This window comes from Rattus rattus, chromosome 1, assembly GCF_011064425.1.
Source record: "Rattus rattus isolate New Zealand chromosome 1, Rrattus_CSIRO_v1, whole genome shotgun sequence".
Taxonomy (NCBI): domain Eukaryota; kingdom Metazoa; phylum Chordata; class Mammalia; order Rodentia; family Muridae; genus Rattus; species Rattus rattus.
Window position 1 is genome coordinate 46155662 of NC_046154.1, and position 19663 is coordinate 46175324.

At 38.8% G+C, this 19663-nt stretch overlaps 2 protein-coding genes across 4 annotated transcripts in view; both read left to right on the forward strand.

Moving 5' to 3' along the window:
- Zfyve9 (zinc finger FYVE-type containing 9) overlaps nt 1-19663 on the forward strand; it is a 155035-nt gene that overhangs the window by 78201 nt on the left and 57171 nt on the right. For 2 of the 3 annotated variants that reach the window (XM_032900566.1, XM_032900575.1), the window contains 6 exons: nt 6303-6402; nt 8705-8881; nt 10442-10611; nt 12788-12908; nt 16459-16581; nt 19024-19179. In XM_032900566.1, coding sequence (XP_032756457.1) covers nt 6303-6402; nt 8705-8881; nt 10442-10611; nt 12788-12908; nt 16459-16581; nt 19024-19179 — 847 coding nt within the window. The remainder of the gene's footprint in view (nt 1-6302; nt 6403-8704; nt 8882-10441; nt 10612-12787; nt 12909-16458; nt 16582-19023; nt 19180-19663) is intronic. The other variant, XM_032900583.1, reaches the window with a different exon arrangement.
- Nucleotides 3547-3984, forward strand: Sem1 (SEM1 26S proteasome complex subunit). The gene has a single exon (XM_032900608.1). The coding sequence runs from the start codon at nt 3613-3615 to the stop codon at nt 3823-3825; it is 213 nt and encodes a 70-aa protein (XP_032756499.1). The 5' UTR covers nt 3547-3612; the 3' UTR covers nt 3826-3984.

Below are 19663 nucleotides of genomic sequence, written 5' to 3' on the forward strand. Positions count from 1 at the left end.
CGGGAAAGGGAATAACACTCGAAATGTATATAAGAAATACTCCAGTTCAGAGTCCCGGACCAGCGGAGGATCCCTGCCTTCAGCAGCTCTCTGCTCCCAGGCCCCCTGGAGGGGGAGTTCTCGCCACCTGGTCGGGCGGGCACCCTGAGGCAGCAGAGCTTGCCCACCCCTGCCCACATCCCTGGCCCAGGAGGAAACTGTCTCGGCCTCTGGGTAAAGGAGGGCCCAGGAGCAGCAGATCCATGGACACCACAACTGTCCTGCATATTCATTCAGAGAGGCGGACACGCCTAAACCAGAAGAGACTGCACGCTCTCCCCAGAGGAAAACAAAACCTATCCGAACCCTTTCCCGGAAATAGGCTGCTGAGGCCGTGGATTAGTTGAGCCTATGGGGACCACAGGTAAGACAAACTTTTCTGAAAACGTTTTTGTTTGTTTGAGACTGAGACCTGTAGAGAAGAAAAACTAGCCCAGGAACTGTCCCATAACTGGCTGAAAGAAACAGAAAACAGGTCTACAGCACTCCTGAAACACAGGCTTATAAGACAGTCTAGCCACTGTCAGAAATAGCAGAACAAAGTTTGTTTGATGGCGAGGCAAGCAGGAACCCAAGCAACAGAAACTAAGACTATAGCCCATGAGCCCAATTCTGAAACACAGAATATCCAAACACACCAGAAAAGCAAGATCTAGTTTCAAAATCATATTTGAAGATGTTGGAGGACCCTGAAGAACTCCCTTTGGAAAACATAAACAAACAAGTAGAAGCCTGAGAGGAGTCATTCCCTGAAAGAATTTTTGAAGGAATTAAAAATGGAAATAGAAGCAATCAAGAAAGAACACATGGAAACAACCCTGGATATAGAAACCAAAAGAAGAGACAAGGAGCTGTAGATACAAGCATCACCAACAGAATACAAGAGATGGAAGAGAAAATCAGGAGCAAAGATTCCATAGAAATTACCAACTGAAAGATAATGTAAAGCTACTGGTCCAAAACATAAGCCCAAGAAAGATCAAACCTAAGGATAATAAAAAGAGAGTAAGTTGGACCAGTAAATTTTCAACAAAATCATAGAAGAAAAACTTTAAAAAAGAGATACCCATAGGCATACAAGAAGCCTATTCCAAATAGATTGGACCAGAAAAGAAACACCTTTGAAACACCAAACGATAAAAAAGAATATTAAATTTAGATACAGTAAATGAGACAATAGTTTACTATTTTTTTCCTCCAGTCTTTGAGATAGGGTCTTGTTATATGACCCTGGCTGGCCTAAAAGGCACCACATGGACCACAACTGTCCTCATATTCATGGTTAATTCTCCAGCCTTTGATTTCCAAATAGTGGAATTAGTGGTATGTGCTGCCACACCAGAACGTTTTTGTTTGTTTGAGACAGGATCCTGTGTAGCCCAGGCTGTCCTCTATTACAGATGTGTACATCTCACACTACTTGTTTGTTTGAGACAGGACCTCATATAGCCCTGACTGACCTCAAACTAGCTGTGTAGTTGAAGGCAACCCTGAACTTTTGTCTCTACTTCTGACATTCTGAATTTTTGGAGTGCTGAATTCCAGGCCTGTATTACCAGGCAAGTAGATTACCAACTGAGTTACGTTCTCAGCCCAAGAAATAGTTTAAAATAGTTGTATTTCTTAGATTTCTTATTTAATAATAATTTGAGATAAAAAAGAATAGATTGAGACAAAGTCAAGTTTGTCATTGTCTTTGACAAACCGGTCTTAGTTTCTATCTTAGTAACTGACCTTTTATTGCTGTGAGGACACTCCACAACCAAGGCAGCTCAGAAAGGAAGGTATTTAATTGTGGCCTTCGTTACAGCTTTTGAGGGCCCATTATCATGGTGGAGAGCAGTCAGACCTGGCACTGGGACAGTAGCTGAGAGCTCTACACAGGCAGCAGATAGAGCTTTTGAAACCTCAAAGCCCACTCCCAGGGACACATCTCCTCCAACAGGGACATATGTCTGTTCTTCTAAACAGTTCATCAACTAGGGACTATGCATCCAAATTATAGGAGCCTATGGAGGCCATACTCATTCAAACCTCCACAGACTCTTATTTATGTACTGATGGGAATCAAAAGATATGAGAGCAATAATTGCCTTCTTTAAATAGAATATTACATGCAATTCAGTCTCATATACTCTACCTAAAAACTCTGTCATCTTGCCTATAACCTATAATTGTTATTATGATTTCAACCCTTTGGCATGGTCAAATAAGAGCAACAGTTAGGTTCAATGTGGTTTCTAATGAAGCTAGGGAAATACCTACCATTACATACTCTCTAAAAGGCTGTGTTGATTAAAAGAAACCCTGAACTGTCACAGAGCAATTATCACACAACCTTGTCTTTGTTCTTTGTTGTACTGAACCCTGGCATTTATTTTGGGTTTTATTTGCATTTCCAGTACACAGCACAGTATCTGCAGCTTCAAAGTGCTCAACGACATTTGTTGACTAATGAATAAACAAGTTACAGTTGGCCGATTGATCGTGTTGATTGTTCACTCATCTGTTTCTGTATCGAATACTTCATTTATATTAGCAGTAACTGTTATCCCTAACCCCATACGTATGTAAATATTATGCCATCAGCCAGAGCCAAGCATATATAAGTTGTGGTAAAGACTATGAAGGAAATAAGAAAGTTAATGTGAAAGGTAGTTATGTGTAGGGTATTCTGCAAAAGCCTGTGTGAACCGACTTTTGGTATTCCAAAGAAAACAGCCTGAATGAAGACCTGAGGCAGGAAAGAACCTATTTACGAAATGGGCCCCTGTGTAGAGTATAGTGACTGAGGAAAGAGTTCCATAAGAAGAAGATGTAGAGACAGTCACAGAACAGGTCAGGTCATGCTTTGCAGGCCGTGGTAAGGATTATGTTTTAACCCTGGGATAAATCCCATTGCAAGAATGTACAACATTTTCTTCTCCGTTTTGTCTGTTGATGGACATCTAGGCTGTCCCCAGTGTCTGGCTCTTATAAACAGAACAGTGGACATGGATGGGCAAGTGCCTCTGTAGTAGGATATAGTCCTTTGGGCACATGCCCAAGAGCCAGTGGTTGCTGTAGCTGAATCTTGAAGTAGATCTGTTCTCACCTTTCTGAGGAAACACCACGTTGATTTCCATAGTGGACATGTCAAGATTTTCAAAGAAAAATTTGTTAATATACTTCAAAAAGGAAAAGTAAAAAACTCTAGGTTTTAAATTTTATTTTAGGTGTTGATATTTTATTTTAAAAATTTTATTTTAAATTGCATGTTGAATTTTTTTGTTAAGTTACAGCCATTTCTGTTTTACATTTGAGAATTTCAGCAATGGATACAGAATAATCTTCATAAGATCTGCATTGGCAGAACATTAAAGCAGATTGTTTTGGTTTATACCTTCAGTGATCAGTTACTTAAGACTTGCTTTTGTCCTCAAATGTTCATACAAGGTAAGGTCACTGATTGTTCCTTAAAAAGCAAAGAGTAGGGTTGCGCCAAGGCGTTGGCGTATGGGCGCCCCTCCCGAGTACTGAGGCTTCCAACTTTGTGGTCGATCTCTGAGCGTTGTTGGGGCTTGGCGCTGCGCTATGTCCGAGAAGAAGCAGCCTGTCGACTTGGGTCTCCTGGAAGAGGACGACGAGTTCGAGGAGTTTCCCGCGGAAGACTGGGCCGGCTTAGATGAAGATGAAGATGCACACGTCTGGGAGGATAATTGGGATGATGACAATGTAGAAGACGACTTCTCCAATCAGTTACGCGCTGAGCTGGAGAAGCATGGTTACAAGATGGAGACTTCATAGCATCCAGGAATGTTCCAGGAACTTAAACATGGACTCTACCACATTCTCGGACAGAGAAACCAGCATGGGATACTTTAGAGAATATGTTTATTTCATTATCTCTGGGATTTATTTTTGTTTGTATAATAAAAACATAAGTAAATAAATGTTTTGATCTAAAAAAAAAAAAAGCAAAGAGTAGTAAGTTGTTTAAAAGTTAGTTGAAGTACATTACTAAGGTCATTGTGAAGTTCAAAAGAGGTCAGTGTCTCTTTATTCACTGTGTGCAGATGATGTATGTGTGCACAAGTCTTAGGCCTTGTGGGTGGACATTAGAGGACGACTTTGTAGAGTCCTCTCCTTCTATTTCGACTTTCATATGGATTCTGGGGATTAAACTCAGATTACCAATTATGTTTTGTAGCACATTATCCACTAAGCCATTTCACCAGCCTCATGTGATCAATATTTTTTTTAAAGATTTTTATTTATTTTATGTATGTGAGTACACTGTTGTTATCCTCAGACACACCAGAAGAGGGCATCAGATTCCATTATAGACGATTGTGAGCCACCATGTGGTTGCTGGGAACTGAACTCAGAACCTCTGGAAGAGTAGTCAGTGCTCTTAACCACGGAGCCATCTCTCCAGCCTGGGATCAATATCTCTTAAACATTAGAAATATACTAGTTGGTTACCTATTCAGCCTTGAACTTTATTTAGAAATAACGTGATATAGGTTTTGAATATCTTTATAGCTGCTTACCTGCTGCTGTATTGTTAGGCAAGGCAGTTTTGTTCATCTATAAAGTGGAGGGGATTATACTTAACTTGCACATTTACATATGGCTAAGATTTATTGAGGCACTGGCTAGCTCACAGTTGTCTGTTAGCTGCAGTTCCAAGGAATCTAGTGCCCTCTTCTGTCCTCCATGGGTATCTGCATTGCACATGGTACATAAACAACACATAGTCTCTCTTATGTTGGCTCCACTCAGAGTTTACGTCTTTGCACACCAGATTTGGAATTAGATATCCTAGGTTTTTCCATTGCAATGTAGAATTTAACTCTTAGCTTTGCACATAATCTACTCAAGAGTTCCATGCAGAGTCCAGCCAAAGTATCTCATTGCTTGGCCTAGTGACTTTGTTTGGCTTCTTAGTTTCTTAGGTGGACGTGATGGTTTAAACTTGTAGTCCTAGCAATTAGAGTGTTGAGGCAGGAGGAAGATTGCTGTAATTTCAAGGCCAGCCTTGGCTACAGAATGAAACTGTCTCAAAAAAACAAAAACAAAAACAAAAAACCATCAACAAAACTCTTAGTTTCTTCTTGGATAAAGTGAGTATAGCATATCTTCTGTACTCTGTATATCTTCTCTTAATTGAGTTGAAAATGCAAAGTTCTTTATAAACTAAATTAGTAATAGTAGCTAAATATGTCAATTTTTCCAAATGGGAAGAAAGCCGCTGTAGCTAATGTTAACTTTGATATGACTCTTCATCTCTTGGTTCAATTTTATGAAGCGTAAGATAATTCCAGGTCGTGAAAACTAGAGTACAGCTTATTTTAATGGGAACAGCTTTCTTCCTCTACAAAGCTATGTGGTAAGTGACTAAAGAATCCGTGAAGGTAAATCTTAAGAGGAACCTGAGGAATTGTTTGGCGTCGAAAAGGAGAGGAAGGAAGGCTCAGGCTGGCGGGCTAAGCTTAGAAGGTGAGATAGGTGTTAGGACTTGGCCTGGCTGGCCGTGTGGCCTGCCCTGGCTTTCTGTAGCTAGAGCTGTGCTGGTTTTTGTTTTATTTTATTTTATTTTATTTTTTTTTTTCTTTTTTTTCGGAGCTGGGGACCGAACCCAGGGCCTTGCGCTTTTAGGCAAGTGCTCTTGAGCTAAATCCCCAACCCCTAATGGCTCTGAGATTCTATTTTTTTTTTTTTTTTTTTCTCAGAGCTTGGGACCGAACCCAGGGCCTTGCACTTGCTAGGTAAGCGCTCTACCACTTAGCTAAATCCCCAACCCCCTAGAGCTGTGCTGGTTTTTATTATTGAGTTGTATGTTTTGATTTTATTCTTCAAAGCAAACCAGTGTGATTTTTAGGTAACAGAAAAACAGAACCTAAAACCTAAAACTTGCTATCTTTGGTCATTTCCCCCTCATACATAGATAAATGGGTGCAGCAATCTTTTAGGTACTGGTGTTATGTGAATTTGCCTAAGGGTAACTAAAACCTTGTTTTATTTTTCCCTTGCTTTATATTTTCTGTGTGATCATGGCCAATATTTTTAGTTTCATCAAGCTTTATTGACTTCCTTGTTAACAGACTCACCCTTGGTTTTGAATTCCAGCTTCCTGAACTGCCATTTTTTGTTGTGTTTGTTTGTTTTTGATTCTGTAGTGTAGTGGTTAATGTGGTTCACTCTTGATCAGTACTGGTCAATATTAGGTCACTGTTTTGTACCATGATCCTGATAGTTCAGCCTGTTCTTTTTCTTCCCAGGTTTTCTGTGCTTCCTGCTGCAGCCTGAAATGCAAACTGCTGTACATGGATAGAAAGGAAGCTCGAGTGTGTGTCATCTGTCACTCAGTGCTAATGAACGGTAAGTATGGAGACGGCTTGATGCAGACACTAGGCAGTCCCTTTCCCCTGCCCCCACCCCTTTTTTAAATAACTACTTGTTCACCTTCCCAAGTGTCATAACTGTAACTGAAAATCCTGAGCTTAATCTCCATGTTTAAAAAGTATGTTAGCTTTTCAGATTCCTATGTCAGATTTAATGCGTTAATGGTAAAGTTAGATAAGTTCTGTGGGAAGAATGAAGTCCTTTGAGGAAGTAGTGTTGTGTAACTCTGTATGTCCCTGTCAGATGATAGAAAGGTATGGGTTGGTGTGTGTTGACTAAATAGCCATGAGATATTAAAATTGGGCCAAGGCTCTCCTTCCAGAATTTACTTTCTTAACAATATACATTTGGTTAGAAATAAATATTTTAGCATCAAGTATTGTGTAGAAATTGGCGCACTCATTTGCCAGTTATTTCTGAAAAATATCTTTTACGTGGGAAAAGAATACAGCCAAGGAAAGGAAGATAAAACTTAATCTTATTATTCATCGTTTGTGGAACTAGAAGTTAATCCATGGGCATTATAGTAAAAACAAAAAAAAAAAAAAAAAAAAAAAAAAAAAAACAAAATTTTTAATATCCTTGTGAATAAATACAGTAAAACTTAGCATGTGATAGTATTTTCCCTTTGAATGTATCTTTGTGCAGTTACTAGAACAGTTCCGGGTGGACATAGTGTTGAAACTGGACATTATTGCTAACGATGTCCCTGGCATCCCGGAGACTGGAATTGGTCTGCTCTTAGATCCCTCCTGCTCTGTCTGTCTGCATTGCTCATAGTGATGTTTTCCTGTTGCTGGCTTATTAACCTATTGCATGTCAGTTAGTCTGATCTGTTCTAATATCCTATGATCTACCTGATTTCCTCCCATTTCTGAATTCTTAAAATTTTGATGAAACGTGAGTCATTCTCTTTACTCTTAAGGATCACTGTTTGAATGGTGGTTACTTCACTGAGTTGCTCAATCGATGTTTTTAGTCCACTGCTTTCATCTGTGGATACAGATCCACAGACAGGAGTGTACAGCTTAACCACAATACCTAATACCTTTTTTTATTTGATGAGGTCTTCCAACTTGATAGCAATGTTTTTAAACTTGGCATAGCTAAAGATGAAGGAAATGGCAGAGGATTTGTATGGAATCACTTACATTTTGTTAAGCCAAGGAGGCCCTTAACAGGGGATCCTAAGGTAATTACTTCTGGTTTTGCCAGTGTCTTTCCTCCTGCATGGCTTAGCCTGGTCTCTTTCTGAATATTTAATTTGATGCTTTTCAGTGTTCCCTCTTTTCCCTTTCTCCTATTCTCTTCCTTCCCTCTTCCTGCCAGTGCTTTCAAATGAACATAGCTTTTGTTACTAGCCTTAGAGGAAATACGTATTCAAAATAAATATTCAAAATCTTTTGGATCATTCTTTGATGTTGAATGGGGGTGTTCTGATTTGTTTTTAAGGTGCTCAAAAACTGGGTGTTTCCTGTTCCTGGCCATATACTACCTGTACCTCAGAAATAAAACTTTGATGTCTTTGGTTTCTGTAACTCCATCCATCCTGTGTACTTTTAAAGACAATGTTGATATGTCAGTGTTTAGTTAATAAGATTATAGGTATATAGACTCTTAATGTGTTTATGATCATACTGGTTGATCACACTTATATGATAGTGGCACATTTTCATATTCAAATAGATCCTATGTTTTTGTGACATACCAAGACCATGCAGTGGTTTACTGCTGGGTTCTTTTATACAGGTGTCTTCTGCATTAAAGCATAAACCATAGAAATACCGAAACACATACTTCTGAGCTTTAAGCTTCTGAATTTTTCAAATGAGATTTTATCTCAGCTAAAAAGAACCTGAACATCTGAAAGTGAGACTAAAGCAGTCATACACTGGATTTAATGTTTAGTCCCTGATTTTGATTTTTTATAGACAATATAAAGGTTATCTCAGTTGTAGATCCTTATGCAACTTAGTTGCAGATCTGATGTTATTTTCCTCCCTCTTAAGAAGTACAAGGTCTCCCTTAACAAACCAACCAACCTAACAACAGTCTGTATCAACAGTCCTGGAGCTGTTATTTTTCATCAGATAATCTGCTCAGCCAAGTGGTCTCCCTAATTGGATTAAAAACATCTAATCCTGGATACCTTTTACGAGCTGGGCGAGAGAGATACTGTGAATGTTAATGAGGAGCTGCATTATTATCCAGTATTGTCGAGGTCTTGATGTCCATATTTTGCAATCCATTCACTTGATTGTGTCTGTATTTGCTTTAGCTCAAGCCTGGGAGAACATGATGAGTGCCTCAAGCCAGAGCCCTAACCCTAACAATCCTGCTGAATACTGTTCTACTATCCCTCCCTTGCAGCAAGCTCAGGCCTCAGGAGCCCTGAGCTCTCCACCTCCCACTGTGATGGTACCTGTGGGAGTTTTAAAGCACCCTGGAACAGAAGGTAGGGGATCATGTGCTGTTCTCTTCTTTTCTTCACCATGTTCCTCTGAAAGGTGCTGATATGGCTTTACAGCACCACTCTTTAAAACTCGACAGATAAGCCTCTGTGGGTGGCTATTGAAGTAGAAGACCAAGATGAGAGCTGTGTCGAGATTACATGTGGGCAAGTAAAACAGTACTGTACTGCCTGATATTTTGGAGGGACCTCTGAATATATGCCCATTTCCCTCAACTTAAGAAGGAACTAATTTCATGCTTATAACTGAGAAGAGTTAAAGACTTTGAAGCCATCCTGTAAAGTCCTAGATTCATACTTAACTTACATGTTCTTGGTAGGAGTTTGCCAAGTGATTGATAAAAACAAGCCTTCTTCCTGATGACTTGGTAGTGCTTTCAGAAGTAGACATTGCCATGTTCTCTTTTCATGATTAATTTGTCCATTATAAAAATATAAAATATTACCTCATATAAGACCTTTAAATCCAGGACTTTAATTCTGATTATGTCATATGATAGGTTGTAATCTCAACTTTTGGGGATTGTCACTTCTTTATGGTTATGACAGTGTCAGATGAAAGGCACACTATAAATTTAGATGAATATGAATTATAAAAATAGCAATTATATATTTCCTTAAAATTACCTTGTCAAGATGTTTCCCTTATATATCAATCTATCTTCGTTAATTTTGTGTCTGTTCACCTAGTAATACTCCTTCCTTGTTAAGGTGCTCCTTCCCTTTGGAAGATCAGATCTCTACTGAAACTCTCATTCTTCCCCATCTCCCCTCTTTCAGATCATCCCTTAGAATATAATCCTTGTATTTGTGAGTTCAGGCTTTCTTAAAACCCTATTCTCTTTGCTTCATTTGTTATTTTTGTTGTTCTTCCCTAGTCTCTTTGTTTTGACTGCTCAGACTGATTTCCAAACTGGATTTAAGGGCATTGTTTCATCAAATGCTATTTCCAGCTTTCCCCTGTCCCTTCACTAAAGTGCACACTGGCACCTGATCAGTTCTCTTCCCCCTTTCAGTTACTTTTAGCCAAAGTATCTGGTCAGTTTTCGACTCAGTTCTTGGATGTCTGTGCCAAGTCTTCTTTGCAGTGTTTCTTCAATATTCTTCAGGGCATCTTTGCCTTTTAGAAGTACCAAAACCTCTTTTCAAATATTTAATTTCTGTGGACCTCATATTTCTAGGAACTGGGGGTTTATTTTGCTAGATCCCCACACATGCTATAAATCCATTTTCTTGGCATCTAAAACACTTTCCATGGTTCCTGTCAGCAATGCAGAACAGACTATGTAACATAATCATAGAGGTGTCTAAGAATTACTCTATTTTTTAAAGCAAAACATTTTAAGCGTTTGCCAGTAGAAGTAAAGAATATTTAAGAAGAGTTTTTGTTAGTTACACCTGCTGTCATTCAGCCACCATATGTAGTTGTAAGATGCTAATAAATAGGGACCTCTTGGAACCTCTGGAATTGGTGACCTCTTCTTTGCCATTAGAAACACTATCAATGTCACATTGATGCCTGTTTTATTTTCCTGGTCCCTCAAGTGCCTCAGCCCAGAGAGCAGAGGAGAGTTTGGTTTGCTGATGGGATTTTACCCAATGGAGAAGTTGCTGATGCAGCCAAATTAACAATGAATGGAACTTCCTCTGCAGGAACTCTGGCTGTGTCACATGACCCAGTCAAGCCTGTAGCCACCAGTCCTCTACCGGCAGAGGTAAGAAAATTGGAGGGCAGCTACTAGTGACTACTGCCTTACGTAGCATGGTACTGTCTGTCCTCTGTCCTTGGTTAAGTTGAATAACTTCTGTGTGAAACCTTCTGTACTTGGGCCTAATTTAATAAGAGTAACTTCATTTGTGTCTGTGTCTAAGTAAAGGAAATATGGCAGAATTCGCTGCTCTCGTTTGTTCTATATTTGAAAGTTCTTTTCAAGGGAAAGATTGTCAGGGAGGATCAGGCTGGAGCTATAGGCAGAGACCAGGCTTAAAAGGTATCAAGATTCCTAGATATTGGTTTTCAAATTATGTTCCTAGGTTCTATGGTGACCTAGGAAGTATTGTGGAGGAAAGGGTAGAGTGGCCTGAAAATAGCTAAGGGACATTGGGTTTGTTTTTCTTCCAGTACCTCCAGTTGTTGTTTCCATTTAAGATTTAAAAATGATGCCAAAGTTTAAATTAAGTTGATAAGTAAGTCTTTTTCTCCTGGATGGAAAGCTCAGTTTACCTTATGATACTAGCTCATAGTAGGTTTTCACTTTCATATCTGTAAAAGTCAGTTACAGTTTTGAAACTAATGGGATTTTCTTTCCTTAAACCTATATATTCAGGGCTGCAGAGACGGCTCAGTGATTAAGGACAGTGACTCCTCTTCCAGAAGTCCTGAGTTCAATTCCCAGCAACCACATGGTGGTTGACAACCACCTGTAATGAGATCTGGTGCCCTCTTCTGGCATGCTAGTGTACATGCAATAGAGAGCACTCAAGACTTTTTTTTTAAAAAAATCAAGATCTGGGGTTGGGGATTTAGCTCAGCGTTAGAGCGCTTGCCTAGCATGCGCAAGGCCCTGGGTTCTGTCCCCAGCTCCGGAAAAAAAAAAAAAATCAAGATCTAATATTTAGAAACACCGAAAATACCAGCTCCTTTTTATTTATTTATTTATCCTTGTTGAGGTTTAGAAGGTTGGATCCAGGACCTTGTAAATGGTAGATTTAAAAAGTTCTACTATGGAGATATACATACATATATATATATATATATATATATATATATATATATATATATATATACACACACACACACACACACATATATATGTATATGTATGTATCTCCACCCCTTTTGAAATTCTTCCTCTGGAATGGGAGCATAGTAAGTTACAAGCTAGTGTTGATCTCATTCTTATCTGGGCCAGACCTTGAACATTCCACCTTCTTGCCTCAGCTTTCTGAGTATTACACTGAGATTACACTCCTGTGCCACCAGTCCTGGCTTTTTACTTCTTAATTAAAGGATAAAAGTTTGGATACATTTTTATGAAACCTTTTAGAACAGTTTTCGATCCATAGCAAATTGGAAGTACTAAGTTGGGCATAGTGATACATATCTTTAATTCTACCACTTGGGAGGCAGAGTCTGAGACCAGCCTGGTCAACACAAAGTGTTTCAGGACGTCCAGGCTGCATACTAAGACACAGGTTTCTCACAATACCTGTCCTCATGCCATTATCAGTGCCTTCCCAGAATAAAGCAGTTTGTGAACCAGCATTATGATCATCCAAAGATCGTAGGTCACATTATTGGATAAAGTTTGTACTTCTAAAGTTTCCAGAAATTGTTACTGTTTAAATATACATTTAGAAATACTTGTTCAAATATTTATCTCCATATTTGTGGACTTTGAAGTGATTGTAATTACATGTTGTTAAGATTAACTTTACTGAGGCTGGGGCTGTAGCTCAGTTGGTGAAGTGTTTGCCTTGCATACATAAAGCCCTGGGTTCAATTCCCACCACCACATAAACTGAGCATGGCATTGAATGCCTGTAATCAAGGTAGGAGAATCAGGAGCTAAAGTCATCCTTAGCTGTGTAGTGAGTTTGAGGACAGCCTGGGCTAGAGATCCTATCTCAGGAATTCAAGGAGCACCTGATTTGCTGGGCCATACCTTTAATCTGAGCACTTGGGAGGCAGAGACAGATGATCTTTATGAATTTGAGGCCAGCCTGGTTTACATAGTGAGTTTCAGGACAGCCAAGGCTACATATTGAGACCTTGTCTTTAATTAAAAAAATAAAAATAAATTCCCAGTGTTTACCCAAGTAGTTGCTTACATTTTACTAGCGTCTTACATACACACTCCAGTGTTCACCTTGATGATTTGCTTGTCCTAGGCTGACGTTTCTCTGTTCTCTGGGAGCATTACTCAGGTTGGAAGTCCTGTTGGAAGTGCAATGAACCTTATTCCTGAAGATGGCCTTCCTCCCATCCTCATCTCCACGGGTGTGAAAGGAGGTATGTGGATGTCAGTGTTTGGACAGAATAGTTAATTCTGGCCACACATTGCCTTCTGTTTAAGGAAAGGTTGATGAGTGATAGCCATTCTTCTGTCTGACAACAAATACAGCTTCCCCAGTGCCAGGAAAGCATGGCCATGACTATTCTAGTGTAGCTATTTATGGTTTTTGGTATAATGTCATTTTTAGTCTCTAGAAAGGTATTTCAAAATTACCAGGCTCTCAAGAGTTGCTTGTGATTCTAGAGTTCAGCCAGGTGCACTCAGGATGCTAATTTACCTTTCATTTTGAAGTATGATAACACCTTCAGGAAGATACATCAGGAGGACTTAAGCAGCACTTTTGCTGTTAAAAGTATCTTTTAGCTGGGTGTGGTAGCACAGGCTTGTAATGTTTTAATTATATAGATATACAAACATGTATAAGATGGTATAAACAACTGAATTTAACAGACATAAGCTTTATTGAAAAAGCTTTATTAGTAAAATCAACCATTATAATTCCTTATTGAGCTAAAATTTATTAAAATAGCCCAAATTTGTGCTTACACTGTTGCTGTAAAATTATACATTAAAAAAAAAACAAAACAAAACAAAAACAAAAACCCTTTCTTTTAGCCTGCTCTAGGTCTGGCACCACAGTGCCCCAAGATATCTGGTAGATACCTTCATCTCAGTCAGCAAAGCCTCTCACCTGCTTTGATCCATCCCACATCACAGTGACGATGGCCTCTCTGGGCCTGGCAACAATCTCTCTACCTATCCAGTTCCCAAGACAGGCTGCCATTGTGCCACACATACACATCCCAATTCCACGGCGGCTCAGTGTCCCAGCCGCCACATACTCTCTTAAACTTAAATCGCCACATGAATGAACACACAACACAACAACCTCTGATCCAATTGATACGATATAATTGCCCACCTAAACATACAAAGCCCTGTACACATCATCCCTTAAGAACATTCATAACACCCTGTAAAGGTGTAGAGTGGAATCTTAACATCCAGCTCCATGTTTTCTTGGTGGCTTCTCCTCCTGTCTCCTTCCATTCCAGTCTCCTCCTCTTCCCTCAAACTTTTTTCTTGCCCATCCTTCCTTCTCGGCCAATGACAGGTCTCATTCTATCTTGTACCTGCCTTCAAGCTGTATGACATCATCCTACATTACACAGCAACCTTCTTAATAAAAACACATTGTAGGGAGTCGTGGTAAAGGAGCAAAGACATGACACAAGCAAAGAGTGTTGAGCAGTGGCCTCTGATACATGCACATCAGCATCCAGCCAGTCCATCTCCAGAGACTCATTAGTAATATTAGTTTCATTTTCCTTTGTCTTAGTCTTTTCCCTGATCTCTGTAACCTCATACTTCCTGTCTTTTATCTTTTATACTGTTGCCAGTTACCTTTAGAACATAGACACTACCACAGATTATAGAAATATCTAATGGATTCCCCGTATAAATTGCTTACTTTATGTGGTTGAGTATTTTGCCTGCATGAATCTATGTGTACCACCTGCATGCCTGGTAGCCACCGAGACCCAAAAGAGGGTCTCCTGAAGTGGAGTTATGACAGTCGTGAGTTGCATGTAGGTGCTGAGAACTGAACCCAGGTCTTCTGCAAGAGCAGCAAGTGCACCTAGACTCCGAGCCATCCCTCCAGGATAACTTATCTGAACATGCACAATTCCTTATAACCCTCTTCCAGGTTCATTTTACTCCTAACACCTTACGTGTCATTTATAGATTATATTTTATACTTGTATGTTTTTCTCTTTGCTGTGGAGCAGTGAACTTTATAGATGGCAAAACACATCCTTGTTGAACTATTTCTAAGTAAACTCTGGTCTATTTTTAAAAACAAGGTACCTATACCTATTTAAATGTCATTGTGGGCATTAGATCAGATTATATACCCTATTAGCAACAATTCAGTTGGCATTAATTATTACTTTTCTCGTTTCTCTGGAAGAGTCGTGTATGCCAGTCTTTTTGAAGCTGTTTAGCCTTTCAGTTATCTCTGTCTTTTCCTAGAATGCCTGCAAAGTAACACTTTGCTTTTTTTCTCTATTCTGTTATTCTTTGTGTGTATAAACACTTTTCTCATTTGTTGTGGATAAACTAAGTCTGATGGTTTCACTTTGACCATGAAGTCATTAGGTCTTGATTCATGTTTCTAAACGCTGCTTCTTCCTTGGGCTCATCCCATGAAAGTTATGTGTTATACCTAATCAGCATAGAGAAAACTGTTCTGGGCCGACATGACCACAGGTCATGTTTCCTTATGTGAGGAGTGTGACGTGTGTTCCTATCCAGGAACGTGTCAGGGAGGGGCCTGCCATCTCAGGAGTATACCCACTGCGTCTCCAGATCTCAGACCCACTCTACCTTAGCAAGCTTCCTGGCATGGTTTACCTTCCCATGGACGTGTGCCACCACACCCAGCTATTTTAATAAGTCATAGTTTAATAAAGAATTATATAGTTTATTATTAAAAGAAAGTCCTATTGCTAGGCTCTGTTTTGATATTATAATCTCTTCACTTGAATTTTGCATTTTTTATTTTACTAGGTTAAGTTATTTTAAAAAATTAAGTCACTTCATATTTTTCTTTCAAACATATTTTGATTAATAGAAAGGTCAAAAAATCAATTTTTATTTCTTTTAATCAGTGAAAAGTGGTATCATTTTTTTCCTCTTGGCTATCCCTTTATGATATACTTTATGAGAACAGCACTGAAATTTCAATTTTTAATTCCTTTTCTTTATTTTTAAGTTAGAGTCTCCGATTATTGGTCATGATTTTGACTTTATACTGAAGTGAACACCATTAAGAATGAACTGGTCAGGGCTGGAGAGATGGCTCAGCTGTTAAAGGCTAGGCTCACAACCAAAAATATAAGAATGAAGTGGTCAAGTAGTACAGTATGTGCTTGCAGGACTAGGGGAGGAGTGCATTGGATCTCTCGAGTACTAACTTGTCTGTGTTCACTGTCTCAAGTGTGGCTTACTAATGATTTCAGTGATCTGTATGTAAGTTCTCAGATTTAGAGAAATTATTTTAAGAAAACAGTAAATTATATTTTTTAGTGAGTTAAGAAAAAGTCTAATGCTTCTTAAGGGTCAAAAATATTAAACAATATAAAAGCATAGGATAAAAAATCAGGCTCCCTCTGTTCCAATCTCTTGGCATCCTTTCCATAGGACGTCTTAATATATAATCACCTTGTAATGTAGTTTTGATTATTTTAATGGTTGGTCTTAAAGCATTTGTTCTGTGACATTTCTGTTAAAATAGTTGAATGTTTTTGTTAAATAAAGATGTAGAGCAGATGTGAAACAAACTGTTTTGTGGGGAGGTTTATATAGGACAGCCTTATTTTCATTCTAACCGTGGCAAAAGAAGCACTATTACCATGCAGGGAGTGTGGGACAAACCCCGACCTGTGCCACCCTTTCCTGTGACTACTCATCCCATTCTACACCAGATTTCTTACTCAGTTTGTCCCTTTAGTCAATCCATTACAATGTTTTTCTCTCTTTCAGATTATGCTGTGGAAGAGAAACCTTCACAGATTTCAGTCATGCAGCAGCTGGAGGATGGTGGCCCTGACCCACTTGTCTTTGTTTTAAATGCAAATTTATTGTCAATGGTTAAAATTGTAAATTGTAAGTTAGAATTTTTTAATTAAAAATAATTTCAACACATACTTTTTAGAGCCTTTATAATCTTCACACAAAAATACTTTAATATATAATCATATCCTACTGGAAGCAGTTCTGAGAGAGTTGGTTCTTATAAAATAGACAGTGGTGATGCTAACTGAACCTCTTACCTTTGGTCACAGAGATGAGACTGGTGAATTCTCCATGGAGGGAAGTCAAATAAGTTTTGCAGTGATGTGGGGATGTTAAGTCACAACTAATGACTAGAATAATTGTGAGTAAGTTACCCAGGGCAGCAAACAGTAGTTCTTAGTAGATCTTAAGATCCAGACGCTTTAATTATCTTATGTGCAGAATATTATGTGGTAAAAAAATGTAAACTACGTAATATATACTCAAACTGCGAAACTAACTTATCAGAAGAAACAAATTCTTGGTGCTGGAAGCATGGGCATCAGTGTAAGAAAGAAGACAGTGAATTAAATCTTGATTCTTTCTGTTATGTATTAGAAAGTAAGAGGCAGCTTGCAGGGAATGTTCCCCCAGTTTCCACTTGACCTTAGAAACCAGAAACAGCTCTGCACTGCTTCCCTAGACATCCTCCATTGATGAAGTGGAGGTCTCTGCCTCAGTCATTAATTAACTGCACCTTTATATATTTGGCCTATTGTTACTGTTATCCATGTTCCACCCCGACTCATATCATGTATTGTTTGCTTATGTGATATTTCAGTGTACTACATCCAGTTTATAAGTTACAATTAGAAATTAGCTAACCTCTCCATGTGAGGACCGAAGTCATCCACTGCTTTTACCTGCATTTTGCCACAGAAGTTACTTATTAAATGATTGTGGAACAAAAAAGAGATAAATTAACTAGCCTACAGTTCCTGAAGCACCTTAAAATAGTGGGCTAATTGAAGGGCTGGCAACTGTCTTAGTTGGTAAAGTGTTTGCCATGCAAGCAGGAAAACCTGGGTTTGATCCCGGCATCCACAGTAAAAAAACAAAAACAAAAAAAAACTCAACCAACCAACAAACAGACAAAACAAAGAGGAGGAGGAAGAAGGGACCAGGTGAACCAGCATGTGTCTGCAATCCCAACATTGAAGAAGCAGATATGGGAATTTGAGGATTTCTGACCGTCCACTCCACCCAAATTGTCAAGCTTTATGTTCACTGAGAGAAACTGTCTCAGGAAATAAGGGGGAAAGCAATTGAAGAAACCCACCATCTCTGTAGCTCATGGACATGTGTATATGTGTGCATGAATAGGACTAGGTACTTCCTAATTAGGTACCCACAGTAGTGATTTCCATTCAGAAAGAAAAGGATCTTTTATTAGTTTTGATATACACAGTGGTCTTATTCATTCTTTTATTTGATTTCTTTGGAAATCCTGTTGTTAGATTGCAAACAATAATGTGTCAAGGATGGACTGATATTGCTGTATTTAAAAAAAAAAAAAAAAAACCATAGCTTTTTCTTGTGGATTTTTTAACCCTTTCTAACCTAAAGTGAAAAAGTAAACGTAGTCTTGACAAGCCATACTTGTATATATAGTGTACAACCAAATCAAGTTGCCTTCTGATTATCTAGGATTTTCTTTCTCTCAGAAAGGATTGTGATTAAACTAGCTAGTACATAAGAATGTATTTTCTTTTGGCCAGAACCTGAACTCAAAGCTAAAATGCTGAGTTTTATTCTTTTTGTTCCTAGTCTTACATAAATAATGGTAAAGTGAGTTTTGTGTATGGGTGAGATGTGCATGTAGGTGAACATAGCCACACATGTGCCTATGAAGGCGGAGGCCAGCGGAAGGTTTGTTTGTGTATTGTATTGCTGTCCACCTTTATTTTTTGAGGTGGCGGGGGGAGAAACAGAGACAGACCAAGACCTGGAGCTTACTAATCATCTACAGGGGCTTGGCTCACCAGTGTCCTGGGGCCATCCTGCACTAAGGTTACTGGCAGGTGCTATTGCGTGAGGCCGGCTTCTTATGTGAGTGCTGGGATCTGAACTCCAGTCCTCAAGCTCATACAGCAAGTGCTCTCCTCACTGAGCTGTCTTCTCAGCTCCCAGGAAAAGTGGTTTGTTTTTAAATAGTAATAAGGAAGACTCTATCTTTGTTGTCTATTTAAGTCTTAAATATATTTTCATTTTTTTTTATTTCTTTTAACTCCCTTCCAGTTATTTTCCTAAGCATTGAGGAAAAAACAAACAAACAAAGACATTGCCATGTTTTATTTTCTACAATGATTCTTTGTTCATATAGTGACCATTTTAAATTTAAAGTTGAATCATATGAACTAACATCATCTTTCTTTTTCTTTCTTTCTTTTTTCTTTTTCTTTTCTTTTGTCTTTTTTGCTGTATTGTAACAGATTTCTTTGCATCCTTTTATGGTCAATTATTAAGAAGAATATATTTTTATTTCCCCTTTAGATGTGAACAGGAAGTGCTGGTGTTTTACTACCAAAGGAATGCATGCTGTGGGTCAGTCTGAGATAGTCATTTTGCTACAATGTCTACCAGATGAGAAATGTTTGCCCAAGGACATCTTTAATCATTTTGTACAACTTTACCGGGATGCACTGGCTGGTAGGACTGCTTTATAACTTTGTACCATTGTAGATGATAAAAATTTGAACTCAGATATAAAACAATCCTGTTAGATTTGTAAACATAACATTGAACTTTTATATTTTCTTACAATGCTGGGAATTGAACACAGATCCTTATTTGTGTTAGGCAAATACTCTACCATTGACTTATATCCCCGGCCCTTGGACTTTGTATTATAGGCAAGTTAGAAATTTCAATAGTTGGGAAAATTACATATTTTATTACTCTCTGTGATTCTTTTACAAAGGATAGACTCAAAATTATAAGAGAATCCGTCGACCTTGGGGTAAGAGTGTTACTTGGTGTTACTAAGGGTCATAACATTGGAGTCTAGTAGAAGGAAGCGTAATCGTAAGTGAGTCATTATACCCCCCTTGCTGGTGCTGCAGTTAGGAGAACTGGCCCTGTGCCTAGCCTGGGCTAAGCAGGGAGAGCTGGCCCACCCCAACATCTATGCCAT